This window comes from Tinamus guttatus, unplaced genomic scaffold, assembly GCF_059628265.1.
Source record: "Tinamus guttatus ecotype Peru unplaced genomic scaffold, ASM5962826v1 Tinamus_guttatus_pri_ptg000180l, whole genome shotgun sequence".
In the NCBI taxonomy this organism is placed as follows: domain Eukaryota; kingdom Metazoa; phylum Chordata; class Aves; order Tinamiformes; family Tinamidae; genus Tinamus; species Tinamus guttatus.
Window position 1 is genome coordinate 3,320,745 of NW_028288714.1, and position 27,940 is coordinate 3,348,684.

At 40.0% G+C, this 27,940-nt stretch overlaps 2 protein-coding genes across 2 annotated transcripts in view; one reads left to right on the forward strand and one right to left on the reverse strand.

Moving 5' to 3' along the window:
- Positions 1 to 3,641: 3,641 nt before the first annotated feature.
- Positions 3,642 to 27,940, forward strand: part of UBAC2 (UBA domain containing 2) — a 90,832-nt gene continuing 66,533 nt past the window's right edge. Inside the window, exons 1-4 of the mRNA XM_088523327.1 lie at positions 3,642 to 3,719; positions 18,254 to 18,381; positions 20,538 to 20,657; positions 21,120 to 21,226. Coding sequence (XP_088379453.1) covers positions 3,689 to 3,719; positions 18,254 to 18,381; positions 20,538 to 20,657; positions 21,120 to 21,226 — 386 coding nt within the window. The 5' untranslated portion in view covers positions 3,642 to 3,688. The remainder of the gene's footprint in view (positions 3,720 to 18,253; positions 18,382 to 20,537; positions 20,658 to 21,119; positions 21,227 to 27,940) is intronic.
- On the reverse strand, positions 22,860 to 26,760 carry GPR18 (G protein-coupled receptor 18). The gene is made up of 2 exons (XM_010219205.2): positions 26,694 to 26,760; positions 22,860 to 23,869 (listed from the first exon to the last, which is right to left on the reverse strand). Exon 2 carries the CDS (start codon positions 23,823 to 23,825, stop codon positions 22,860 to 22,862), a length of 966 nt encoding a protein of 321 aa, XP_010217507.2. The 5' UTR covers positions 23,826 to 23,869; positions 26,694 to 26,760.

Sequence of the window (27,940 nt, forward strand, 5' to 3'; positions counted from 1 at the left end):
TGGAGCTCGAGGTGGCACCCAGGTGACAGCAGTGTTTCAACTAGACAGCAGTAGTTGCTGACATTGTTGTCGTTGTTATTATTATTATTATTAACTTAGTGTTTAACTTAGTGTTTAATGTTTTGTAAAGATCTCATTGGAATGGTTAAAGCCGTAACAAATAGAAGACTTTTGAGCACTCTTTAAATTTTCACAACAGGGTGGTGCAACATCAATTGCCAAGATTACTTTATGCACATTTTAAGAACTTACAAAACACCTAAATGTTCCTCCTTTTCACACATTATTGCTCCTTATGTTAATTCTAAGCCTGCCAGCTTAGAAAGAACTCAATGTATAGCTGTCTATCTTCTAACCATCACAGTAAAACCTGTGTAATAAAATGAGCTACATTATGCTTTAAGAGGACAAAAAGCCCAATGGGTTACCAAGCATTATTTGCTATTGAGGGCATGAAAGAAAGTCTATGATGCTGGAAAGAGACAGGACCAAGGAGTCTGATTTCAGCCCAGGGAATTACTCTACTTTATGCCTTTCCTCCTGTTCTCAAACAAACTGCTGTCAGCAGCTATGCTGCCAGAAGGGTCTCCTCTGTACACAACCTTCTTCTTTATTTTCTACCTGAAGAATGAAGGTGTAGGGAGAAGATATCAAAATTAAGTTTAACTGCTTTTCAGATATCTGCTAGTTGTTCAGGTAATTATGGCAACTGTAATAACTGTGTGCACTAGTATGAAGGCTTCTTATTGACTTGAAGAGTCCTGACAGCACTGGGTTAAGGCAGAAAATGCCTGAGTAAGGTGTAACATTTCCACTCCGGTCTGTTCTTCTGCTGGCCTTCATTCAGGGTGGCAGGGGAGCATCTGACTGTGAGAGATCAGGTTAATTAGTAATTAAGAGTTGGTTCAAAAACACTGTGAGTTTAGAGGAGCAAGCAAGATAGTAACATGACGAAAGAGTTTGCAATGTGAATTCCAGTCTTTTGGGGTTTTTTTTGGACAGGAAATTTAAATAAGTTTATTTTGAGCATATCAAATTGACCCCACTAACCAGATGTAATAAACAAATGCAGATATTTAAGCTGACATTTGAGCAGTGTCAAAACCTTCTAAGCTTGTTGTAAGTGGATTAGCAGATCAGTGCTAGCTTTCCTATTCTGGGACATGTTCCAAGGCAAGCGTGAAGACTGTTGATTTCATTTAACTCCAATGTGGACATCTCTTTATATTTAAATAATACTCAGCATTTGCATACTTTTTATGACAAGCTATTAGACAACACTGTCAATCTCCGGATAAAAATTTGCTCTCCTTTAATGAAGTCTCCGGTTTGCACTGTATCTGAAGGCAAAAACTAAGATACTTTTACAGTTCAGTCAGTTTGTGAAAGTGTAATTATTAGTTTGGAGCATACAGTTTTCTCACAACACATGGTGGATCTAATCTGATCTAATCACAGAAAAAAAGAAGACTGAATAAATCTTTTTTTTTGAAATAGTGTAAGAAGACATTTAATGGATTCACTAGCATATTTATAGATTTAAATAAAACAGTGGCAACTAAATGGAGAGCCAGCTCCCAATATCCCAGCAGTATTGACAAACCTGCAAGTGTTCAGTATGTTGTTGGGAGAAGCTTGCCAACTACTGCTACTCACACAGTTTGGTTATATCTGTCAGTGATAACAAGTTCACGGGGCTCCATTCAAACTAGCTCTTAAATATTTGCCTAAATGCATCTTGTTCAACAAAAATACATGTTCATGTCTCTCGGATGCCGAATAATTCTGACTCCAATCCAAAACCAGTGCTGAACGTTGCAGACAAGAATCTTTCCAGTCATGGTTACCTTCTGGGAACATAAATGCGGGGAAATCCTCAAAATGGAGTTTATAGAAGAAAAATAGAAGCATTGGTGCCCCAATAATTTCAGCCATATTATATCACATTTGAAGGAAACAAGGGTGAAATTTGGCTCCCCTGAGCTTAGGTGTGTACCATGTTATGTGTGAGCTATATATATGACCTACCATGATGGCTAATGGAGATGTGTACAGCTGAATCAGGGGAGCAATCAGGAATCAGTCTGGGCAGCAATTTGTTTCATATGAAAGTGGAGAGCTTCCTTTGGTCATATGAAAGCTTCTCTAGACTCAACTGAGTGTGTTGACTGCATCCCCATTAGCTATGACATGAGTTCACGGGGGCTCACATGCAGACACTTACATTGTGCCTTCCCGAAGGTAGCGTGAGCCAGAGCTCATCTGGGATTTTATAGTCTTTCAAAGTGAGTCTGGCTTTCCAAGGCAAATAAAACTTTCAAATTTAATCATTTTTAGAGAGATGGAACCAATTATACGTACACAGGTATATTATATGCAGACTAACTCATGTTTCCTTCCTTCCTTCCTTCCTTCCTTCCTTCCTTCCTTCCTTCCTTCCTTCCTTCCTTCCTTCCTTCCTTCCTTCCTTCCTTCCTTCCTTCCTTCCTTCCTTCCTTCCTTCCTTCCTTCCTTCCTTCCTTCCTTCCTTCCTTCCTTCCTTCCTTCCTTCCTTCCTTCCTTCCTTCCTTCCTTCCTTCCTTCCTTCCTTCCTTCCTTCCTTCCTTCCTTCCTTCCTTCCTTCCTTCCTTCCTTCCTTCCTTCCTTCCTTCCTTCCTTCCTCCCCCCCCCTTTCTCTCTTTCTCTCTCTTTCTCTCTCTTTTTTTTTTTTCTCTCTCTCTCTCTCTCTCTCTCTCTTTCTCTCTCCATATACCTATACCCTACCTGAATTTTAAGGTCACCTTCCCTCAAATCTAAGGCAAGTTTGTTTGGCTTTCCAGTGTCTCCTCCAGCATGTTCCCTGCTACAACTTGTAGTCTTGCCTGTGTGTAGCTCATCCAAATCGGTGTGACTTCTGTGTCACAGGCTGGTTAAAAGAATGTATTCAAAGAATTCAACCTATTGGATATGATATATTGCTGGCACCCCAACAAAAGACCTCTTAGGCTGCAGAAAGGAAAATGTATCAGTATGGTTTATTTTTCAAGGGAATAAGGGTTACAGAGCAAATTGTTATGTAGCAAGCTACTTAGAAATCACAACTTCTAATCCTCCGTGGACACAACCCACTCCTGGCTGTAAAACCGTTCTTGTCTCCTCAGCTTTCAGAGCTCAGTGGAAATAACCTTTTCTCTTTCCCTACTTTGCCAACCAGATCATGGAACAGCGGCAGAGGCCATTGCACCCAGCAGCACCACCAGGGACACGACACCATTGTGCAGAATTGCAAAGAACACTTTTTGGCCGTTTTGGCAGCATAGTGGTTAGAGCTTGGGCCCTCAGGGGAGCACATGGCTTGTTTTCACAAATAAAAACTAGTCAGCGCTTTGTCACTGCAGCGTCAGACTTGGCAGCGTTTTGATCGACTGAGTAACTTCGTGTGCGCGGGGCGACTAGAAAACGGCCGCGACCCGGCCCCCAGCGTCAGGTTACACAGGTAAACGCGCGTGGCCGTTGGGACCGTTGGGGCGGTGGCTGGCGCGGGGCGTGGCCAGCAGGGGGCGCCGGGCGCTCGCGCCCGCCGCGGTTTGGCCCCTCGCGGCCGCCTTAGTGGTGCCTCGGCGGGGTCTGCGCGGCTTCCTGCGGGTTGCGCGAGCGCCGCGCCGGCCGCCAACGGCCGGTAACGGTCGCTAACGGTCGTCGCGTCGCCATGTTCACCAGCACCGGCTCCAACGGGCTCTGTGAGTAGCGGCCGCGGGGCGCGCGAGGAGGGGCGGCCCGGCCGGGCGAGGGAGGCGGCGGGGGGAGTGTCGGTGCCTGCCCCCCGCGCGGCCGGGCCGGCCCCCTCGGCCCGGGGAGGGGCGGTGGGGACGCGGCGGCGCTGCCCGGGGGCGGCCGGGGGGCGCCGCGGGGCCTGTGCCGGGCCCTCCTGGCGGCCAAGTCGCGGCCCTGACAGCAGGACTTCTCAGTTTAGCTTTATCATGTAGATAACGAGATACGGAAATAATGAAATGGAAAACCCGGGTTTTGTCCCCCCTTTTGTCGTCTCCTTTTATTACGTTCATCTCTGCTCCCTGCTCGGTAGTGTGGCATAGCTCTGCCTGCTTTGGTGTGACTTTGAACCTTTTCTTTGGCATGTCCCCTTGCGGGGCAGAGTGACTCTCAGGGTTTGGTGGTGGTGCTTGTTTATTTAAATAAAAGACTGTATCAGTTTTTTTTTTTTTTTTTTTTTGACATGCCTAAAATTACTATGCTATACTTTTTTTTTTTTTTTTTTTTTTTTTCGGTTGTAACTGTTCTTTTTGAGAGCAGCTGGTGTGCTCTTCTTCACAGGTCTTCCTTGTACAATCAAGCCATGTCTGTTCCCAGGCACAGGAGTCTTGCTTAGATGCAGCTGTTCCAAGACCATTTCCTCACTTGTATTGAAACTGTTTAGGGATAGCTTTTGGGCTCATGTTTTACCTGAGCAAATTTCCTAGACGGCCAAGGTTACCACTGAGCTGGCTTACATTGCGAAGAATTTGCTGTGTGGCAATGAAGAATTGAACTAAATGTGAAATAGCTTTAGACACTGCTCTCTTCAGAACGAGCTGGGACAAAAGTAGTTGAAACTTTGCTGACAAACTGTCTATTTCACACAAAGTCCACAGCGGAGCGTGAAAGCAGTCTCTTTCTGTGGGAGAGCAAGTCAGCTAGAGATATTGGTTGTAGTTGATTTGTGTTTAAAGCATCCACAGGTGAAGGGAGTATTTTTTACCTGCTGATTTTCCCCCCCAATAATAGAGAATTAGAAGAACAGCCTTTTGGTCACATGTGTCTGCTTATAATGCCAGGAGAATGAAGGGGATGAAAAGTATCCTTGTTTGGTTGAATGGGTGGAAAGCCATGGCCAGTACTTGAAAGTTTTACCAAGATAGGTCTGTGGAGGGGTGAGTGAAAAATTGTGGTTCTGAGGAGCATCCATGCTAGGAAGAAACCTAGGGAAGATGCTATTCTGCTTGTACGGAGTAATTTTTTTTTTTACCTTCATTTTATCTGGGAAATTGTTACAATTTACGCTAGTAACAGTATCTCCTATTAAGCTAAACCAATTCTTCAAGATTTGGAAGGTACAGGGGTACTCATAAACCCTTTGTGAGGCATGGCTTTTAGGGACATTCACGTATATTGACTGTTCTACTGTGACAGTTTACGTTGTCTCTGTGCCCTCAAATACTTTGTTTCTGCCCTTATAGCAGCAGCTGACTAAAACATATTGGGAACAGTCACTGATGTGCAGAGTCCAATTGCTTAGGTGAACAGTAGATGAAGATGGGTGCCAGCAAAGCTGCCTGGTTTTGCAGGAGGGATACATGTTTGCATGTGCATGTTCAGTTCTGCCCGTTGGGTTTTGGGGACAGTAGCTTCTGACAGAAGCATGACATCAAACAGCTGTTGGGACACAGTTTCTGTACCTGTGCCAGAAACCTGAGATAAAATAACCAGGTGCCTGAGCAGATAGTGATGAGAATGATCTCACCAGATCAACCCAAAGGGTCCTGTGGCCCGGAGTACCATCTCTGACAGACTCTGTAATATCCATAGATCTTGGTTAAAGCCATGTTCTTACAGTCTGGTGAAACCTAATGATACTAAGCATTTCCTTAGGTTATTTTTAAAAGTGAGGAAATAGATGATATTTCTATTAGTTTGGGGATTTTAGCATCTTAGAACATAGATACTACAGTAAAAATGTCGGCTGTTACTCGACTCTTTCTGTCACCATTGCCTGGTTTTCACTCCTTTCCACAGGACTCGCATCTCTAGCAATAGCAAAACAAACCAAAACAAATATGTCATCTTGAATATGTCATTATTATGTGTGTTCTGCATCATTTGAATTTTTTATTTACTCTTTATTTTACTTCCAGCAGATCCTAGAGGCAGTACAAAAGTTAATTTAATAGTCTGTGTTCTCATTAAAAGTCTATATTAGAGACATAACTGAAGAATCCTTGTCTTATTTGATGCAGCACATGGATCAAATTTACAGTCAGTGTTCTGCAAAGCAGATCTCCTTTTGGCTGGTGCTCCACTATGCTTTTTGCCATTCCTCTCTTCTGTCTTCTCAGTGTCTGTAGGCAGCCTCTCTCATCTCTAGGTGTTGTAATGAAAACAAAATTCTTCCATTCTGTTAAACTATGAGGAGACTATGACATGATTAAGGCTTTTTAAAAGTTGTTTCCTAAATACTCGTGCTTAAATGGTTGTGTTCTCATCATGTAGAATAATTTAAGTGGAATATTAGATTTTGAGGCATTTTTCATCTTACATTATTTCTCTTATTGTAAACATCCATAGCACGTAGATTAGGCCCATAGTTAATTCTGACTTTTGTAACTGTGGGTGCTTAAGAGAAGATAGCTTTAAATAATTCAGATAACTCAACTTTAACATGCACATAGGCTTTTTATTTTTTTAATACTCTATATATTTAAAATGATAAATTCTGAAAGAAGGACTGACTGAATTTTGATACACATATATCACCTAATAGTAATGTCCTGTTTCCTAGCAAATGTGGGAGGAAGATACTGTAGGTTCCATTTAGCACATTTAAAATTTATTTGGGAAAAATCTTTTTAGCTGCATGCATAAAGAAAATCTCGAGTGCTAGTGAATGAATGGAAGAACTTTAGTATTTTAATTTAATCAGTAAAGAGGTTCAGCTGTGTAACCAAACTATCAGGATTACTGAGTAGCTTCATTGCCAAACTTCTAGACTAGCAACATTGGCAGATTCATTCAACTTGAATTTATTTTATGTTTGTATTTTGGAGTGTGGCCCTGACATGCTATTATTTACTTCTGGAGTAAAGTTAGCTCAACTAAACTTTTCTAAAGTTCATTTGATGTTGCTGTCCTGAATGTTGCTGTTCTTTATTGAGGGCATGACTATTGTTGCCTTAAACAGAGTCAATTAATAAAGCAGTTTTAGCATATGTCATCTAAATCTAGCCATAAAATCCTTTTTAAAGAAATATATAGGGAATATATATTTGTAATAAAATTATAGCACTGTCTTTGAACATGCCTTTGGCTTCTTTTGTTATGTGCTTCTTTGCTTAATCAATGCTGTTTGGCCAGGATTTATATCTGTCAATGTCCAATGTTCTGCGGGAGAAACAATATTTTAAAAATTAATTTCAGGTGCAGACTGGTTCTGTATCACCTATCTCTAGCTAATTTGGTGGGTCATTTCTGTATTAGGGGTGATGGTTGATGCTGTGCTCTGCTGTGCAGAGCTACTATGGTAGCTGGCTATGAAGAGAAGTTCATTCACATCCTGTCTCTAGTTCAGTAAAGTGAACTCTGAGTGACTGGAAATCTCTGAATACAAGCAATAGACAAGCCCTGGAAGTTCTTTACTACAGCTTCAACTATTCCTATTGCACTGGGCAGCTTTTATGCAAACTTTTTTTCATAAACAGTGCTTAAATAGCTGGGCCTGTATAGTGATGTCCTTGTCCTTATGCTTGTATGTTTGCCCTCTGAGGAGATGTCTCATGATTTTGAGCATTGCAGTAAAGATGGGTTCTTACGTAAAGTGTTCCTCAGTAGTATTTGGTTTCTGTGTTCAAAAGGCTTCTGATATAAATCCTCCCTCCCGCTTCTGCTCAGAACTCTCTAAATTCACATGCATAGGCAGAAAGGTTCTTGAGAAAACTGAGCCTGATATATAAAAGCCAACCCTCACAACATATAACTGGTCTGACTTCTGGATGCACGTGAGCCAGTCCAGGCTTTGAACTCCTTGCTAGGAGTGATGTGCTCAGCTCCTACCAGGCAGCACTGCATGCAGCAGATGAAGAATGTGCTGGGAGCTGAGAACATTCATCCTCAGTCAGTATGTCACGTATGCCTTTTTAGATGAGGACATATAAAAATAAACACACCTGGCAAATGTCTCAGAGACAACAGATGGAAATGGGGAGGTAAATAAGAACTCCACTTAAAAGCACAGAGGCAATTGGCCCTTGTTAGTGCAGACTGGTTCAATCCCGTAGAATAGCAGAGGAGCTCGTGTGTCCTGGAAGACACCGCACTCAGGGTTGTACTCTGGGTTACAGGAAGTACAGCAGAGTACAGGCATCCTCAGGTGAGTTAGCAAAATGTTAACCCGGCAGGAGTAGAGCTGATGCTAAAGAATTAGATTCAAACCTCTGAAGAAGTCTGCTGCAGTGTGCGAGGAAGCATGTCCCGCTACCCAGGTTGCAGGCAGGGTTTAGGAGGTGGCCAGCGGTGCTAGGCCAGGCTTGTTTCTTGTGCTGCATCCTGCCAGAAACTGGAGTCCCAGGAAGAACTGGCACTTCAGTGGCCCTGCTAGGGCTACATGACTGCATCAAGAGTGACACTGAGGTGGCTGTCTGATATACAGTAGTGCTGCTTAGCTTTATTTTCCTCCTTATTCTCCAACATGTTGAATTGCAGGATCAAATTTAATATGTACAAGAAGCTTTTCACTGTAAGGCACCAAAGCCTTTCCAATAGCTTTCACACTTTTAAGAGCTACATCAAACTTTTCTGCAGATAGTGTATTATCTTAGAATTATTGCAGTTGTGATGAGCACTACTGCAAATGGATGTAATAGGGCAAATCTATTAGAGCTAGTCTTTATGAGGGTAAAAATAGAGTCCATGTTTTAAAACATAGCCACTTGCTACACCTGGGTAGTATTTGACTACTGTGGATCCTACACACAAATTACTTTGTGTAGTAGTAGAGTCCTTTGAACTTACATATCTGGATTTCGTCTAATGTAGCCTGTGACTCGTCTAATGTAGCCTGTAGCCTCTCTGTGAACCTCACAGTGCAGTGCTGACAGTTTCTTAAAACCCCTCCAGGCAAGACCTGGGTGTTGTACTCCTCTGCTTGCACAACCAGCAGGACTGAAAGGTACTGCCTATAGGCATCTGGAAAATGATAAAGCTCTATATGCTGGTGCTTTGTGGTATGATAGGACTGAAGGAAAGATGAGGTATGGATTGAACAAACCAAACTTGTGTGCATAACAATCTTATGCAGCAAGCAGTATATTGGAACATAGATGAGCTTGTATAACCACCTGCTGAAGTGCAATACAGTTCAAAAATACAAATTTGAGTGCTGGGAGCCAGGGAGCCACAGCATTTCAATTAGCCCGAGCATCGCGTGCTACAAAGTTGTGGCCATTCGGCTTGTTCTGCAGAGCTAGCTCCTTTGGAGCTTAGCTGGTGGATCTGTGTGCAGCGCTGTGGTGGAGCTGTACCTGCCGTTTCCCACAGTGTGTGCAAAGAGCATTACCAGAATACACCCTGTGGTTGGGAGGAGGAAGAGGCCGTTCAACTAGATGAGTGTTTCTGTTAGCTGCAGCCTGTTTCACTTTCTCTTCAAAGGTTCCTTTTAAAAACAAAGAATTTCCTTTCTTCAGTAACTCCTCATTGCGTTATAGTTTGTGACCTTTTACTTTGTGAAATAAGCTAAAGGCTCCTAGACTAAAGCCAGCAACTTTTTAAAGAATGGATGCCACCTAATTGATAAGGTTACACGCATGTCTGCATCTTTTAAGAAATGATTTAAAAATCACAGTTCTTCCTGCCAAATGTGTTTATTTTGCAAGAATAAAACCCTTTGCTCTTGGGATGCATATGATCTTTGACCAGGAGGGCAGCCTGGATTCTTCTTGTGACATTAAGCATTCGTACTAATGTCATTCAGCTCTCTGCTTCAGCATTAAGTTCATAAGCGTTTGATGAAAATCTTTTCCTGTAGTGATGCTCCTGTGTTCACTTGCAAGGGTCACAAAGATGAGCCACCAAAGTAAACTGTGAGATGACAGCATGAACATAGCTCTGTCTCCTTCCTGCATCTGTTCCCTGTGTCTAGGCGAGCCAGCCACAGTCATTTAGGCAGGTGATATTTTCTATCAGCCATAACTATTGTGTTTTGTGGGGTCAGTTTATATCATATCTGTTTGTTAAAGAGGGAAAATTATAGGAAAAAAACTGCACTGTATAGACCACAATCAGAAAATCACCAGTCAATTCTTAAGTAGTTTCCAGTTCAAATTGTTTATTATTCCTGCTTGGGTAGGGGAATATTTCATTTATCCAATATGTGGTTGGCATAGCTCTATTTTTTTTTTCTTCTTCTTTTTTTTTTTTTTTTAAGTGGGAGTCTTTGATGCTTGGAGTAGTCACACTGCATTTCCCAGCAGGCTTGAATTGAAATTTTCATGCAAAATGTAGTTGTTGAGTCTCTGCTTCCTTTTGTTTTTAGTTTTAAACAGAAATCTCTCTAGTAAAGTTATATAGTATGTGTATTGTGTGATTGTTTTTTGTGCTAATTTGATGGCGATGGTATTTTTCCACTGGAGTTCATTCAGAAGTGGAATTTATTTAGAGTTCTTGTCTTGAGGTGAGACAAGAAAAATTGACTTTTTTTTTTTCCAAGGGAAACTTTTACTGCTGCCTCTTTCTCAAAGATAAGCAATCCTATGGTGGTTGGTTTAAGCACTTGCTTCAAGACCACTGAAACGGTGTATAACTTTCTATGAATAAGGAGTGAAGATTCATCTGTGCTTAATTGCAATATTGCAAACCTTTCCACAGTTCAATTATGAATTTAAATTTTAAAAAAGTTTTAATTGAAATTAAACATAGTTTCTTTTGTAGGACAGCATTTCTCTTACCGTGCTTTCCTGACTCCTTGTGAATTTGTCATATAAATATTTATGTTGCTTTTGATTGGAGGAAGAAAGCTATTGACATTCCAACTTGATGCTCTCTTAAGAATCAAGTGCAAGTTGGTGGCACTCCTATTTTTAAGGGGATTGCAAACCACTTGGCTTCTTTATTATCTGAGCGTTTTTTTTTTTTTTTTTCTGATGATTAAAATGCTCCTAGTAGAATGTACTGTTTCAAAACAGAAGACATACATTCATATCTTATCAAGTTTTACGTCAGGACTACTGTGATATAAATCTGGAATGTTAACTTGATGTTCCAAATGAAGACAACAGCAAGCCTTTTTGCATTATATATAATTATTGTTCATAGAGAATTATGCAACAGTCATCTATTTTTGTTAATATGTGGGAGCTCCTCTGTGAGTGCTGCTTTTCCTCCTTCCTTGGGTGTTTTTCAGATCTTGGGCTCTAAAGCAGACTGCTAGTTGCAGTTGGCAACATGCTCCTTTCTTTCCTTTTTACCTTTTCTTGTTCTCTGGATCAAGCCAATTTACTTCTCAAACTTACTGAATTTAAGTGCCTCTCTTGCTCTACTGACAAATTTCAGTTATCGGATCAAAAAAGAAAATACATTCTGTGATATTGTTTAAGGTAGATTTGTTTGCTGAGCAGTTTAGTGAGTTGTTAGTTTATTAGCAGAACTCCTGAAGCATGTAATCTGAAAAGATTCAGTCCAAGAAACCTTTCTACCAGAACACAAGTGGAAGCAGTGGCTAAATCCCAAACTTTTTTTGCCCGTGAAAAAGGCAGTAGAACATTGCAAAACAGCACCAATGACTGAGTGTAAAATGTCTTTGTATTTCACAGAGAGAGAAAATGGGATTTTGATTATAAAAATGCACCTATAGAGCACTATGTGAGCATATGATGCTACTTATTTGGGAAGAAGGATATTTCTCTAAGCACCCAGTGAATTGTAAAAACTAAGAAAATTGAACCTTTTGGACTCCTCATATGGATAGGTGTTAACATAGACCATGTTTCTTAAAATAAGAATGTAGTCTGATCGTGATAAAAGCAGGGAAACAGCACAAAGCAGAAACAAGCTTATAGAAAGCTTAAGGTGTACTCTTTGGCCCAATGTGTGATCTGAGGATACACAGCGTAGCCTTTGATGTCCATGTGTCATGGTAAATACTGTTCTGAACTGAGTACAGCACAACCACTTAAGCCCCACAGATCATTTTGCGGGATTCTACTCTCCCGCTAACAGATTGGGCCTCTCTTAATAAGCAGGGCATAATGGAAGCACCTTCCTCTGTAGGGGTTCTTACAGCACGGTATAGTTAAGCCCGTCCTCATAGTACAATCACAGTCTTCTGGCATCTTGGAGGTTCCTCATGCAGCGTTGCACAGCTCTGTATCTCTTGTCACCCTTGATGGCCTGCTGCAACTTGTTCTGGTACTCGAAAGTCTGTGCGTAGCTGTAATCAAAGGTAAGCATCACTCCTTAGATCTAGTAAGAGTGCTCCAGCTGGCCAAAAGTGCATCTTGATGTCGAGGAAATACTTAAAAGGTACTTTTCAGATTTGAACCTCTGATAAAATGGTTTCATAAACCATCGCAGTAAAGATTTTCAAGCAGACAAGATGAAATACTCATGCTGTTAATGCTGTTTCTGTTTGATATGCTGGTAAATTTGCATCTGGAGGAAAAAATTAGGCAAGAGTTTCAGAAAACTAACCATTTTGAAATATTGCTTTAGACTAATGAACCTGCTGCACGTTCTCAGCCAGGCTTTAGGATACAGTAGATAAATACTTGCATGAAAGCTTGATACATGAAGAACAAAACAACCAAAAATACGCCTTCCATCAGTGCATTTGGGGAGGAGCAAGTTATCCCCAGGTGGGCCATTGTTTAAAAAAGAGCAAGCAGATCTTGTGCATCAAAGTAAGCTCCTGCATACTTCACATCTTTGTAGCCCCCAGCACTTAATTTGCATGCATGGAAGTGGTGTGTTCCTGACAGTCGGGTTTGGGAAGGGCACGGCACCAGCGTTCCCTCCTCTGTGGCTCTGGTGTAAGCTCAGCCCGGATCCCCAGTTGGAGCTTCTGCAGCCACTGCTTGCTGCCTGGCCCGTGCAGTGCTCTCACAAGTCAAATAGCAGCCCTCGGGTTGAAGCTGTTCCCTGAGGAGCCCCCCTGGAGGTGTAGGTTGGGTTGCCGGCAGCCTTGCCGTGCCGCCAGCTGCCTCAGCTCCCCCGTGAGCACTGAGCACCAGGGCACAGGAAATGCTCGCGGAAACAGTAGCTGTCCCTGTTGCCACCACATCCACATTCCCTGCAACGGTGCCCAGGTGGGTTCTGAAGATGCCACTACTTTTGTTACTGGGCCATAAGCCTCCACCTCAGCTTATGATGGGCATCTGTTTTTTAACTGGCTTTCTGCACATTGAAAATGATACTGGCAGCCAAAAAAGTGGTAGGTTGTGGAGTAAGAGAGTTTGTGGGATTTGTGAGTGAGTGCAGGGGTGGAATATGGAGATCTTGTTTTTTTGGTTTGTATCCCATTCTAGGATCAATCTTGTGTTGCTTAATGGCAGCACAAAGATTGGGATGCTTTCCTGTAGGGTTATGAAGCTGGTTTTAGGGAGAACTTCTCCAGGCCCCCAGGTGAAAGCTAGCCAGTGCATCATAACATCCACATATTTGCTGCTTATTTCCCAGTTATTCACTTAGCTGAGATCTCAGTATGTAAGTGGGGGAGACATTATTATTGTTGTCTGGTGTTTTAAAGACTTGTCACTTGAGAGGTACTTTGCAGGTGCAGATATATTCCCTGGGCTTTGAAGATATTTTTTCATGTATCTTGGGCCTTTGGTGTGAAAATGAGTTTATTCTTTCATTCTACATACTTTACATAGCATAGATATGCTGCATTTTTTCTCTGTGCCAATGTTTATATTAGCACTGATGTAGCCACTGCTGCCCAGACAGGTTGGTAATTCAGAACTCTATCCCTGTTGCAGGCTAATAATGTTGCAGGCTAGAATTTGGGGTTAAAATTTTATCTCTGTATATTAAGTAAAGAACTGGACTTGGCTGTCAGAAGCATGGTTGTTCAACAGCTGATACTGTTAATAATTTTTGGTCTGCCTGGAGACTGCTGGCACTGCACAGCAGAGGAGAATTGTTCTATCCCTGGTGACCTCAAAGCAATCCCGGCTAAGGACCTGTGTGCTGTAAACTATTGCCCTGCGCACTGAATCACTTGGTGAAACATTTAAGGAGATGTGTAAATTTTTTATCTGGAAGAGTTTGTTTCTTCAGTTTACTGGACAAGAATAGTTTTATCAGCTGTGATGGTATTTTGAGAACCTTGAAAGGAGAAGTTTCCGTTATTGATGTGACTTTCCCTGTGGGTGTCTATCACATTAATAGGTTAGCTAGTTGCTTTTGTGGTTTTTCACTTAGTGACGTACTTAAATAAGATACACATTTCTTCTGTGACAAGATGTAAAGTGTCTAAGCTGAAACGTAAAAAGAGGATCTTAGTAAAAATATGTATGTTTACACGTAGTATAGAAAATAGTTCAGGTTTTATTGGTTAGTTAATTTTAAACACATTCAAATTAGGAATGAAGTTGTGCTAACGTGCTTTAAGTCTGTATTAACTAAAGTAAGAGTGATCAGATATGGAAATTACAGTGAAATATAAGGACAAGTATAGGGTCTGTATAAAATATATATTCACAATGGGAAATCTAGTATTTTGACTGTTAATTATTTGCAGTAATTTGGTCTTTAAATTCAGATTATCGTAGGACTAATGAGTTCTGGTAAAGTTTGTGGAAATTAATTAAGAAATATAAATGTATTTATGAAAGATAGGAAGTTTTATCAAACTTTTTCACAAATGTCTACTGTGGTGACTATTGCTATTCCGATTTAGGCTTACTTATGAGTATCGGCTGTGTCATGGTTATAAAACTGACTTTTTCGTATTTAAATTAATGTATTGAGTTTCCTCTATGATATGCAGCTTACATTCAGATGATTTTAGTGCTGGCCTTCTATCCTTCTACCTTTTTGTTGCTTTTTGCTACTTACATAGTTTGGGAAGAGGGACTATTGAATGTTGGATCAGACGCCATCTTTCTGCTGCTGATCAATGCAAGATGATTAAATAAGAAAATTCCTAAACTGGAGTAAGTTACCCTGAGCTGTCATACCAGTGAAGCTCAGCAGTTTAAGTTGGACTTAGATGGTTTGAGCTTTGGTATTACTAAACTTACTAATGTATTGCTGTTGCTTTCAGAGGAGTTTTTGGTTATATTACGGATATTTTAAGGACATAGATTTTGTTATGTCTTATTCCAAAATAGGGTTTTTCAAAAAAAAAAAAAAAAAAAAAAAAAAAAAAAAAGTAGACTACTGCTTCTGAAGAGTAGATACTCACAACAGCAGTCACTGCTTTGCAACAATGCAAGCTTTTGCTAAAGCAAAGTGTGATTTAGTTCAGCAGCACTGATGCTCTGCTGCCAAGAGCTCGAGTTAACCAAGCCGCTTTAGCTAAAGTTGCAAGAGGGTGTGTGCATGTACTGTGTGCACAGCAACTTTCAAGCAGCTCTAGTTGTCTTCACCTTCCCAGTGTTTTACGTTATTCCAGTGTATCAAACTGAATCACAGGAGTGAGTAATTAAAATAATGCATGTCTAAAGAGCAGAGAATTTACTTGGGGGGAGCAAAAATCCAGACATAGAGATTAAATTGAGGGGAGGGTAGCTTTCTTATATTAAAAAAAGACTCAACCGGGCTTTCTGCCCTCATGTATCACACTAATGAGAAAACTAAACCTTTGTGATTTCAAGGCACTAGCTAATATCTATAAAAGAGGCCAGATCTTCAGAAGCGTTGATGATTTAAATGGAGAAAATGAATCTATAAAATACAGAATGGTTGTGGTTGGAAGGGACCTCTAGAGATTATGTAGTCCAACCCCCCTGCTCCAGCAGGAACACCTAGAGCATGTGACACAGGGTGTCATCCAGGTGTGTTTGAAAGATCTCCAGAGAAGGAGACTCCACAACCTCCCTGGGCAGCCTGTTCCAGGGCTCTGTCATCCTCACAGGAAAGTTGTTCTTCCTAACGTGGAGATGGAACTTCCTGTGTTTCAATTTATACCCATTACCCCTTGTCCTGTTGCTGGCCAACATGAAGAAGAGTTTGGCCCCATCCTCCCTACATTTTCCTCGCAGGTATTTGTACATGTTGACAAGATCCCCTCTCAGTCTTTTCTTCCCCAGGCTAAACAGGTCCAGCTTGCTTAGTCTTTCCTCATATGATAGATGCCCTTAATCATCTTTGTTGCTCTACGCTGGACTCTCTCTGGAAGCTCCATGTCCCTCTTGTATCGGGGAGCCCAGAACTGCCCCCAGTACTCCAGGTGCGGCCTCACCAGAGCTGAGGAGGGGGCAGGATCCCCCCACTCGACCTGCTGGCAACACTCCTGATGGAGGCCAGGATCCCATTGGCCTTCTTGGCCACGAGGGCACATTGCTGCCTCACGGTTAAGCTGTTGTCAACCAGGACTCCCAAATCCCACTCTGCGCAGCTGCTTTCCAGCCAGCAGGTCAATCCCTAATCCATACTGGTGCCTGGGGTTGTTCCTCCCCAGGTGCAGGACCCTGCACTTGTCCTTGTTGAACTTCATGAGGTTCCTCTCTGCCCAACCCTCCATCCTGTCTAGGTCCCTCTGAATGGCAGCACAGCCCTCGGGAGTGTTGGCCACTCCTCCCAGTTTGGTGTCATCTGCAAACTTGCTGAGGGAGCACTCTGTCCCCTCCTCCAAGTCATGGATGAACAAGTTGAACAGCCCTGGGCCCAGTACTGACCCCAGGGGAGACTACTGGCCACAGGCCTCCAAGTATTGTCGCCCTCTGAACTCTGCCATCCAGACAGTTCTCAATCCACCCCACTGTCCATTCATCTAACCCACACTTTCTGAGCTTCCCTGTGGGAGACGGTGTTGAAAGCCATGCTGAAGTCAAGGTAGGCAATATCCGCTGCTCTCCCCTCATCCATCCAGCCATAATAAATAAGTAAATAATGAAACTGTAAGTATAGTTGGGAATAGAAAGAATAGTTTTAAGTACGAATTTATGATATGGTGCATGTAGGAAAAGATATTTTCTCCACTAAGGGTGAATGTCAGAAGAATCATGACTTCAAGGTGAAAACCTCAAGATGATATGGACTGAGACTAGCTAATACTTCCAAGAATACTCTTTTTGAAGCCATCAGTTAATACGTGGATAAGGGTCATGCTTAAGTTACATAAAGTGATGCCATATTTTTGCTGGAAGTGAGATTGTACCATAAAATTTTGGCTTTGGTGCCTACTGTCATATTCCTTTTCCAGCAATTCATTCTTCCAGTGTGGAGCAGATGTTGTTGAGTGAATCACTTATGATGGTCACTTTATCTGGATGCATACTAAATGTTTGCTGTATTACATTGCTTCTTATACTACTGGTTTTCTGCACTCTTATGCTTTACTGCCTGTTAGTACTTTTAAATTAGTCATATCATTCCTTTTGTTACCTAAAAATAATTTCACAGTAACACCTTGCAAAAGAGCAGTTGTCCATAAATCAATGCATCCCGTGCTATAACTAGGATCTTTGGGAAGGCAGTAAAACGTTATTAAAGTTGCATGTCTGAAGTGGAGAAAAGTCATAGAATAATAATATTTCAACTTCTGCTTTGGCTTGAATTGTTGGGTGAGAGTTTCTATTCCGTTGCCACAACTATATGGACACAGCTTGGGGTGAACTGCTGGATATATCGCATTGGATATTCCACTAGACAGTTTTTAGTAAATGTGTGTTGAAAAGGTTCTCTGCTTGAAAGTCATGCTTGTAGGGGAGAGAAATTCTGATTTCACAGACTTCCCTGTTTTATTAATTTCTTCCTTAATAGCTGTAATGATTTTTGGATGTCTGTCATTCACATGTATGGTTGTTATATAAACTAACTTAAACATATTTTCTTGAGTGGTAGATATGAATGTGATGAATTGGGACATTTTCACAGGTGGTTCCTGATTCATAGATTCCAGAGCAGAAGTTAATCCTAATCCCTGAAACAAAGGATTTGCATATATTTGTCTTGACTAGATTTCCATGTATATGTTGCTATGTACAGGTATGGCTCAGCAAGAAGAGGCTTTTTTTTTTCTCTGCAATGTTGTGATATCTTGTGTAGGGACCTTGCACGACCTTCATAGGTACAGAGAACCTTGATTTGATCTGATTTTTAGCCAGACAATTAATTCCATGAGAAATATTGGAAAAAAAATCTGATTAATGTTCAACTGGGAAAGATTATCCTTGGTTGGTGCATTTTTTTTTCCTGTCTCCTTGGAAGGCAAGTTATTAAGATTTTAAAAAAGCCAAGATGCTGTTGCATTTATGTGTTCCAGTCGTTCGTCTCACTGTGTCAACATATTTTAAAAAGTGAGACTTTTTTCTCTAAAATGACATTTGTTTTGCTTTCTGTCTTTAAGATAAAGCACCTTTGTCGAAGAGTCTGTTACTAGTCCCAAGTGCCCTCTCAATTCTATTGACTCTACTCTTCCAACATTATCAGAAGTTCTTTGCATATAACCTACAAGCTATAAAGGAGGATTTTCAGGTAAGAGTCAGTTGCGATGTCTTTTAACCCAAAATTAAAATAGTCTTCTGTACGATTTTTTCCTAGCAGCTTTTCTTCTCTCTCCTGTGCTTTCTTTTCCCCTTTTCCCTTTTCACTGTCTTAGACTAACTTGTTCTTTACCTTTTACTACGCTACTCTGGTGGGCCATGGTATGTGACAGGATATTACCCACTTTTTGGTAGAAATGAGAAAAACTCATCTGAAGCTGTTGATATCATCCTGTTGTTTGGGAAATGGTTATTTTTGTATCCTCTCTCCTTCCAGCCACTGACAGTTTGGAAGCTCACTGTGAATGAAGTGTGAATTAACACATGTAATAATGTAAATATTTTGATATGAATGTCATTACTATGTTCAGTTTGAAGCTGAAAAAGGTTATTTATGATCAGCTACTCTGATTATAAATTGTTTTGTTTAAGAACAGAGGCCATACATTTAACTTCTGCTTTCAGAAATTATGGGAAACTAAAATTTGTTAGCTGTTTCCAATTTGAGGTCTCCAAGTGATGGAGAACTTGTCATGCTCCTCAATAATCTGCTGAATTAGTTATCTTATTGGACACTTGCAGCTTATCTAGTTTAGGCATTACGCCATAAAATATTTTACTCTCTGCTTAATTAAGGAGTTCTGTGATATCAGTCTTATGGTGGAGAGCCTGCATTTAGAAATGTCACTAGGTATGTTTGTTGTTGCCTTTTTTTTTTTTTTTTAACTTGTTTGGAAGCAGCGCACTGTTGTGGAGCAGAGAAAGGTCAGCACATGCCTCTGTAATTGTCATTCCCCAAAGGTTTTATAGCCAAATAAATATTTAGTCAGCTGAATGTCTTTGAGGATCTTGACTGTAGCCTCTAAGCTGTAAAAGATGAATGTTATGCTCGGTGGGGAGACAACTTAGTGAGAAAGGACATGGAAAAGACTGAAACATTCCCTGCCTTTTTGGCATCCGTTTGTTATGGTAAGATTTGTCTCCAAGCTTTAAAGGCCGCTGAGCCTCCTACCAGAGCTTGTGGGAGTGATACAGCCCTGACCCATAGGGGAAGACAGTAAGGAATCACTTACATCACCTGGCTACACACAGTTCAGTGGGACCTGATGGCTCCAGTGGTGCCAAAGGAGCTGGAAATGGAATCGTGAGGCCTCTTCCTGACATCTTCAAAAGATCATGGAAATTGGTGGATGTACCTTGTGATTGGAAAAAGGGCTTTCTTGACCACAGAGCCAAGCAGCCGTGTGGGCTGTGTTAGTGAGAGTCTGGCCAGAAGGTCCAGGCAAAGGATCCTTTTTGTCTGTCTGTAAGAGCACATCTAGAGCACCAGTACTGTGCCCTGTTTTGGGCACCACAGTACAGGAAAGACACGGACACATGGTGGAAAGTGCACCAGATGATTAGAGAGCTGCAGCACGTGACGTGCAAGGAAGGGCCAAGAGAACAGGGTCTCTTCAATTGGGAGAAGAGAAGGCAAAGAGAAGCACCTTCTTGCTGCCTGCACGTACAAGTTTGCTGTCTGCAAGGGTATAGAGCTGGAGCCAGGCACTTGGAGGTGGGCAGCAGTAGAATGAGAGGCAGTTGAAACAAGTTGGAACATGGGAAATTACAGTTAGATATATGTGTGGTTTTCTTTCCTTTCCTGTCCTGTCCTGTCCTTTCTAAACATGAAGGTAGGAAAACACTGGAACACATTGCCCAAAGAGGTTCTTCATCTTTGGGAATGTTCAGGACACAATGGGATGAGTCTCCGGGCAAGCTGGTCTGATTGCACCTGCTTTGAGCATTACATTTGGACTAAATGATTTTTCCAGTCGCTTCAAAAACAAATAACTCTGGTTCTACGATTAACTAGGGTTATGATTTCTATTTGTAAATGCGAACAGGGGTCATAAAAATGGATTTGACTTGATTTAAATTGTTAGTGTATTTTATCAAAAACCCTCTTCCTAGAAAACTGTTCCATTTTTAAACAAGCTTCTGGCACCCTACTGCTGAACGTTCTTATGTCTTTATCTTTCTGCTTAACTGTTTTAACATATTTGTTTTATCTTTCTTCAGTATTACTCTTGCTATGGGACCAAATTCTGTAAAGAGTTTCTATGAGGCAGGGAGGAGAGATTAACATGGTAATGTTTAACTTTCTAGATTTGGAGACTTGTATGTGGGAGAACAGTATGCCTTGATCTGAAAGACACATTCTGCAGCAGTCTGCTCATTTATAACTTCAGAATATTTGAAAGAAGATATGGCAGCAGAAAATTTTCAGTAAGTTCCAGTTACATTTTTTTAATATAAACTATTTTCTGTACCTTTTAGAATCTTTTAGTCTTGGATTTAACGACTTTACTGCTAATGTTTTGTGTGGAAATATATTATAAAGGGTTTAAAAGTGAATTTATTTCTATAAACCAAAATTTATTGTTTTTTTTATCTAATCAGTGGATTACTAACTAATGCTTGCAACAATATCAAATGAAAGTTACTGGAACCAGAGATTGCCTGTCAAAATGAAATTTTAAGACTTTTTCATCAGTATCTGGCCATTTAAATGTGGAATTATGCAGTACTAAAAGCTACATCTGACTGAATAAATAAGAGTGTTTTTTTTTTTTTTTTTTTTTTTTAGAAATGCATTAAAACCTTAATTTTAAACAGTTGAATTCAAATGCGACTAACCTGTTTGGGTTGTATCTCTTTTTTCTTTTTTTTTTTTTTTTCCTTCTCCAGTCATTTTTACTGGGTGCCTGGATGCTCTCAGCTTTGTTTGACCTTCTCCTTGTGGAACTTGCTCAGTATATATTTGGCTTCACCATCAATGTTTTGCCTTCTGGTTTGTAAGTAGCTCTTAATGGGGTGGTTCAGTTCTGGTAATTTTGGATGTAGATTCAAAGGATTATTTTGTGCAGATTTTAGTCAATAAAACTTTTCAATCAAATTTCAAATTAAATTTGATCCTCTTTTGAACTACTGTGTAAATGTCATGGCATACCTATTACATTTCAGAATATTCATTTCCTGGTTGTGATCTATTTTAATTTATTAATAATTAATCCATATAATGCTTACTTTTCATTCTGTTAGTCCCCATTTCACTGCTGGTGTGATTGAAATGTGGCTTGCAGTGCGCTGCAGGATATTACTGTTTTTTCTGTTCAATAAATCTCAAATTTGGTGCTGATTTCTTTCTTAAATTACAAAGTTAACCATGTCATATGTTGGTGTTCAGTTTAAAATGTACATATGGTTACAGGCATTTCATATTGGTATTTCATGTGGTTGTGTTTCCAAAACTGAGTGCTAGAGCCTGTTATTACATTTGGCGTTTTCATTTGAAGCTTTAAGGTATTCAGTGGTTCCATTTCATGTAACCTATTTTTGAGATTTCTGCACTTACTGGTAAGAGATTACTCTCACTGTGTTAGAGTGTGTGTTAGAGTAGAACTGGAGAGCTTGCAGAGCCTTTGTGGTTAAGCTTCTGACATGCGAGACCAGTCTCAATGTAAGCCTGGGTTTCCATATGCTGCAGACTCTGAGGTAATAATAATAGCTCTCGGAGACAAATTTTTAATGCTGAATCCCATACAAGGTTTTCTGGTTTCAAGTTCTATAGTATGTCTCTTGGAAGTAGATAAAAGTGGATTTTATAAGGAAGAAAAAGCATGTGTTTTTGATATTATAAAAGTAATTCTATTTCTTGCAGTATGTGTGTATTCAAAAAGAGTTGAAAGCTTGAGTTAATACTGCAGTTATTTTTATGATGTTTGCTACTTTAAAGCCTATTGCAGGGACCTGAGCTGCTAATATGTGTGGATAGATTCAGTAATTTCAACCCTGTAAAAAGATACTTAGTGTGAGAAGAGGGTGTAATGTGTGCATCACTCACTTAGGAAACTAATGAACGGGTTAACTATTTTACTTTTTCATTACATTTTTATCTACGATTGCAGAGTGTTGTCGGTCACAAAAAAAAAAAAAAAAAAACCTTGTTAATTTGTTAGGTAAATGAATTATAAATGTCACCTATATATACTTCCTCATAAATCATATTGATATATTGATTTTGGGTTAATGAAGCTGACTCAGAAGCCTAAATTACATAGTTTCAGGTAAACTTATCTATGCAAATATTTTATATATATATATATATATATATATATATATATATATATATATGAAAATCAAGGTTGTGCTTTATTATACTAATAGTCACTCTTTCATATCCTGCAATATTTACTATTTTTAGAGAGGAATGTTGGACAGCAGTTTTAGCTCATTCCAGATTTACAAAAAGTGTTAAGCAAATACGAAGAAGTGCAGTTAATACCCTATTTATTTCACAGTTACAATGCAACCAATGCATCTGTTACTTCTGGGTACAGAACATTCTTCAATGTAGTTAAAAATGCTAGAATTCAGGAAGAGAATTATTTGTTCACATTATAATATTCCACTGACCTTTTTTCCCCCTTATATCATTTCACTGTTCAAATTACTGAGTGATCTTACACTTGCAGTTCGAAAACTCTTCCTGCGCACACTTCGAAGGTAATTTCGATAAAGGATTACGCTGATGACTCTAGCCTGAAATTGCTTGGAGACAATGTAGTACAGAATAACATCTAAGCACGTGCTGAGATTCATGAGAAAGGTGGTGAAGGCTGCCCAGGGGTTGTAAATTGTATCTTCAACCTGCAGCATCAGGAAGGAGAAGCAAATGTGGAAGGGTACAAAGCAAAGGAGTACTTGAGCAATTAAAGTCACTATGATTCTAATGGATCTCTCCTTGGCCTTAGGCTTCAGCTTGGAAGTTTTGCCACGGATAAAATTGTAAATAATAACTAAGTAACACCCCATCATGATAAAGAGAGGAATTAAGAAGAAAAAAATCAGACGGGAAAAGTTCAATGTATTCACTTCCTTCAAGTAGATGATATCCAGCATCTTAATGCAGGTGGTAAAATTTGAGTCTCTGTCTGGATCTGAAGATAAAAACAGCAGTGGGGAAGTTGTTGCGAGGGTCGTTACCCAGATTAAAGTGCAAGCCAACAGAGCTTTCTTCGTATTTTTTAGCTCTTTAACATGTTTGGGCTGGACAATAGCCATAAATCTGTCTATGCTTATAAAAGTAAGCAACCACAGGGCGATGGCTGGGTAAAAAACAGTGAGGGCGCTGATAATGCGACAGAAGGCATCTCCAAAAGGCCATGTCTCTTTCCCATGATAGATTATCCGAAAAGGCAGGGAAAAGACAAAAATCAAGTCAAGTAATGCCACATTCATCATGTACACAGTTATAGTTGTTCTTTTCTTGGTAGTGCAGCTGAAAACCCATAGCGCAGTGGCGTTCACTAGCAGTCCCACAACAAACAGGAAGCTGTAGAAGACCAGTGATGCGATCCTGTATTCTTCAGGGTGCTCATTTGCCAATGCCATCTTCTAAGTGAATTTAGGAATAGTTTTCGTACTCCATAAATAACCTAAAAATAAATAAAAGTATGAAAGGTTATTCTCAGTCAAGTACAATTCTGAAACTTTCTTTAAAAACAAGCAAGGTGATGATTTTCACGGGCTGTGATTTAATAACACACTTTTTTTGTTTGGTTGTCAAAATGTACTAGCCTTGTTGCTTTGCCTGTTTACAAATACTTTGCCTGTTTGCCTGTTTACAAATAAAGTCTGTGCCCTGAGGAAAGTACACGTACCTTCAGTCTTGTGGGCAACAGTATTTATAAGCTGCTTTTAATAAAATCTTGAATTACTTAAGAGATTTCCTAAAGAAGAAACAGGGAGTAAGTTAAGACCAACCAGTTATTTTGAATTTGCTGCAATAGCTGAAAATTAGACAGAAATAGCTATTTTTTGTCATGGAAGTAAGAGGGCTACTTTCAAAACAAAATATTTCTTAAAGCTGATCTTTTTGAAAAATTAGTGACTAAAAATAATTAAAATAAATGAGCATGGTGTGTGGTGATATTTGGATATGTGAAGTACAATATTCACATTGCCTTTTGTTTTTACGAAGCTACATTGATTCCAAAAGAGTAGATGCATGTTGCTGCTCATAGAAAATAGTTAAAAAGTATCTTTAATAGCTACTTAGGTTCTAATATAGTATTTATTCTCAGTGATTCAGGATGAGCCACATGACATATGAAGAAGATGAATAAATGCATAGGCTTCCTATTTAAAAAGGTGAGAAGACGGGAAGGAGTGCAGTGTGAGAGCAAGTGGGAAGGGTATTTTTGGTGCAAGCACTCATGGATGTTGCTGCGAGCCCGCTGCTCCCAAGCATGATTGTGTTGCTGCTGCCAGCTTCTTGGCCGTAGAGTTGGGAATCTGAGGTTTTGTTGGTGCTCAGCTGGTGAGAGCAGCGGGAGGGGATCCCTCAGCTTCCTCTGGAGCCACCTGAGGACAGAGACTTTACCTGGTGATTGCCTGGGTGCTTTGGTTAGTTGAGCCCTCCCCCAGCTTTCTGGTTTTTGGCTTTAACTTAGCGTCACAACCTCTGCATGGGAGGGTTTGTCTTGTTGGGCCTTTTACCCAACCCTGAGGTAATTTTCTGAAGTGGAGGAGGAGGAGGAAAGGTGAGTAATTTCTTTCTTCATCCTCCCACTGGTGACAAACAGCCAGTTAACTCCACAACATCATTAGGCACCAAAACTTTCTCAGTAGCGGAGGAATACCTCAATTGTGCACGTTATCCCCCAAAGTGGAAAAAAATATATATATATTTTAAAAAACATTTATGCCTACTGCATATGTGTTATGCATTCACTAAGATGTTTACCATGCATTTTATTCAGAGGTGTAGGAAAGATGTAGATTGAACCAGGGTGTGTTAATCTAGTAGCCTGGTTTGAGTGGCAAATACCAGTTTCTTTTGAGAATAAATAGCCTCTGAAGTAGGAAATTGTGTAACAAATGCTTAAAAAAAAAAAAAAAAACTTGTAAAAATGCAAAAGCTATAGGAGGCCTCACTGAACAGCAGATGCCAAATGCTTACAGAAAATTTGTTGCACGTGCTTGTAGTAGAGCTGAAATATTTTCTGTCATTTTTATCACTGCAGAAAATTCTCCTATTATTACTTAAAATCCATGTGTTTTAAGTGTGGGTTGACATTGTTGGAAATGCTTAAGAAACCTTGTTTAAAGCTGTATGGCCCCAACCCTTCCAGCAAGGCCATGTGGTGGGACTATGTATAATACAGTCATTCTTCCCTACAATGTGAAAATATTCTATAACATGAGCAGTAAAAGCCCTCAGAATAAACTGAATATGCTTTTCTTTTTTTTTTTCGTTTTTTTTTTTTCTGCCTTCATTTTAATGTGATGACATAGTGCCTTACAACTTATATCAACTTACAACTTATATAAACTGTCTGTTTTAACAGGTACAATGAGTAGCAATGTATAGGATAGATGAATTGAGTTTTCATGAATGAATATTAATAAACCGTGGATTTTGGGTTTGCTCCTCTCTCCTTTGGACTTGTAGTGACTGTCATCGTTTCTACTTGTGTCCTGTTTTCGACATAACCAGCAGGCCAATGTCGATGGGAAGAGGGAAGCTGGGTCTAACTTGAGCTTGCAGCAGGAAAGCCTGTGCTCCCATGGCTTGCTCACAGATCGTTTCAAGTTTGTGCCACAACAAAGGAGGGACATGGTAAAACCAAAAGGGTTTTCTGGTTCAGTTGCTGAAGACACCATTTCCCGAGTTTGTTGGTTAAAACGCAGTCAGTGTTCTTACCATGTATTTATCCTAAACTTAACTTTTAAGAATCTGAAATTTAGCATCATGTGGATAAGAAAGAATGAGTATTGAAAAAATAGTGTACTTTCCAGTCTGTACTTATATACAAATGCAGCTGTTGCTGTTTTTTCACTGTTTGTATGGATAAACCAGCCCAAGTAGATTTTTTTTCAGGTGCCTCTGGCTGGCTGATTTTGCTCTAGTTACTGTATTTCCAAATGGGAACTTTTACTTATTTATGTTGATAAAAGCACTTTTTGGAAAGCCCCTAGGGTTACTGGTTTCCACATGTCCATCCTCCTTAATTTTAAAGGATTGCCTGACACTGGTCCATGTGTTTTGTCACCAGGGACAAACTTAAATTTGGAATAAGGTCATGCATGTCTAAGATACTGTGACGGTATTAAGTGCATTAAGGAATTACACTTACTTTCATTTGTCCTAGAATATCAACCTGCATTCAACTTCTGCAGGAAGAAGTCTATCTTAGCAACACATATAGACATCTAAGTTACTGCAGTGTTAGTATAAAATAATGGGTTGTTACTCACCTATTGTGCACTACAGCGTTCCTTGGGTGATGCTCCTTTCATAGCCTCAGCTCTGCAAAAGGCTAAGACTTCCTCTTCTGTCCTCAGCCTCGCTATGCTAAAATAGAAGCTGCTCTTCATAGCAGGAAGCAGTGACGTGCTGTAGCTAGTCCTGGGCTCTTTTATTGGCCGTGCTTTAAAAGTGATTTGTTAATCTTTCTCATACGTATCAGTTCGCTGGTGGTGGCTCTGAGCTGCTAGTTCAGCTCTCTTGCAACAGGTGCTTTTGGGGTGTTTCCAGTATGGTGAAAATGAGCTGTCAAACTGTGGGTATATATAAAATGGCTATTTAAATATTTGTGACATAATAAGAGCATGTTTTCATCTGCCAAAGTATCTACAAGAATACACAGCTTGATTATGCAGTAATTAATAATAAGCATGGTTTAAATGTGTTGTTCTGATGTGTAGACAGTAGTCTGGTTTTGTGGAAATCCCCAATTTGTTTGTATGAGCAGTGAGAGCCTGGAAGTGACAGCAGCTCGTTACCTTTGAAATGAGAAGTTGGACTCATTTCACCGAGTTACTGCGTTTAGGTCTGTACTTAGGGCAGTTCACTAACACGGTATGCTGTGCCTGTATTTGAGTTGTTATCTGTAATAGTAACATGCCTTTTTAACAGTTTTGCAGAAACAAAGAGAGGTTTTAGTCTTTATTAAAAGAAAGCTTTTGGGAAAAACACCTTGACTCCTGGAATTCTGTAATTTGTATCTGTAATTGTTATCTGGACTGTGATAACATCTAAATGTTTGCACAAGACACCGACAGGTTAAATAGTCACCGGGAGGGACCTAATATGCTGTATTAGTGATACCTAAATATTTGGACTTTCCTGTTCAGGTGAACGAATACCAAACTAATTTTGTGATCATCCCAAAGATCTCTAAAATACTCTCTAAATCTCTAAATCCTACCCAGTCCATCTTTCAGAAATATAAATATTTCTCTTTTCCAAAATAGGTACTTATGCATGTTCTATAGAAGAGGAGGAAAAAAAGTGGAGGGGGTTAATGAGTATCTTAAAAGGATATATTAAAAAAAAAAAAGTAAAGGACTGACCAGTGTTGAAAACTATTTAGTGGTTTCATAATTAGCATAACATTTCTGGAGACAGTGGGAGTAGGATGAGTCACTCAAACTGTTTTCAAGCTCATTGAAAATTCATTTGACAGTGGCGTTTAGTATTTTAGGTTTTTTTAGTATTTTAG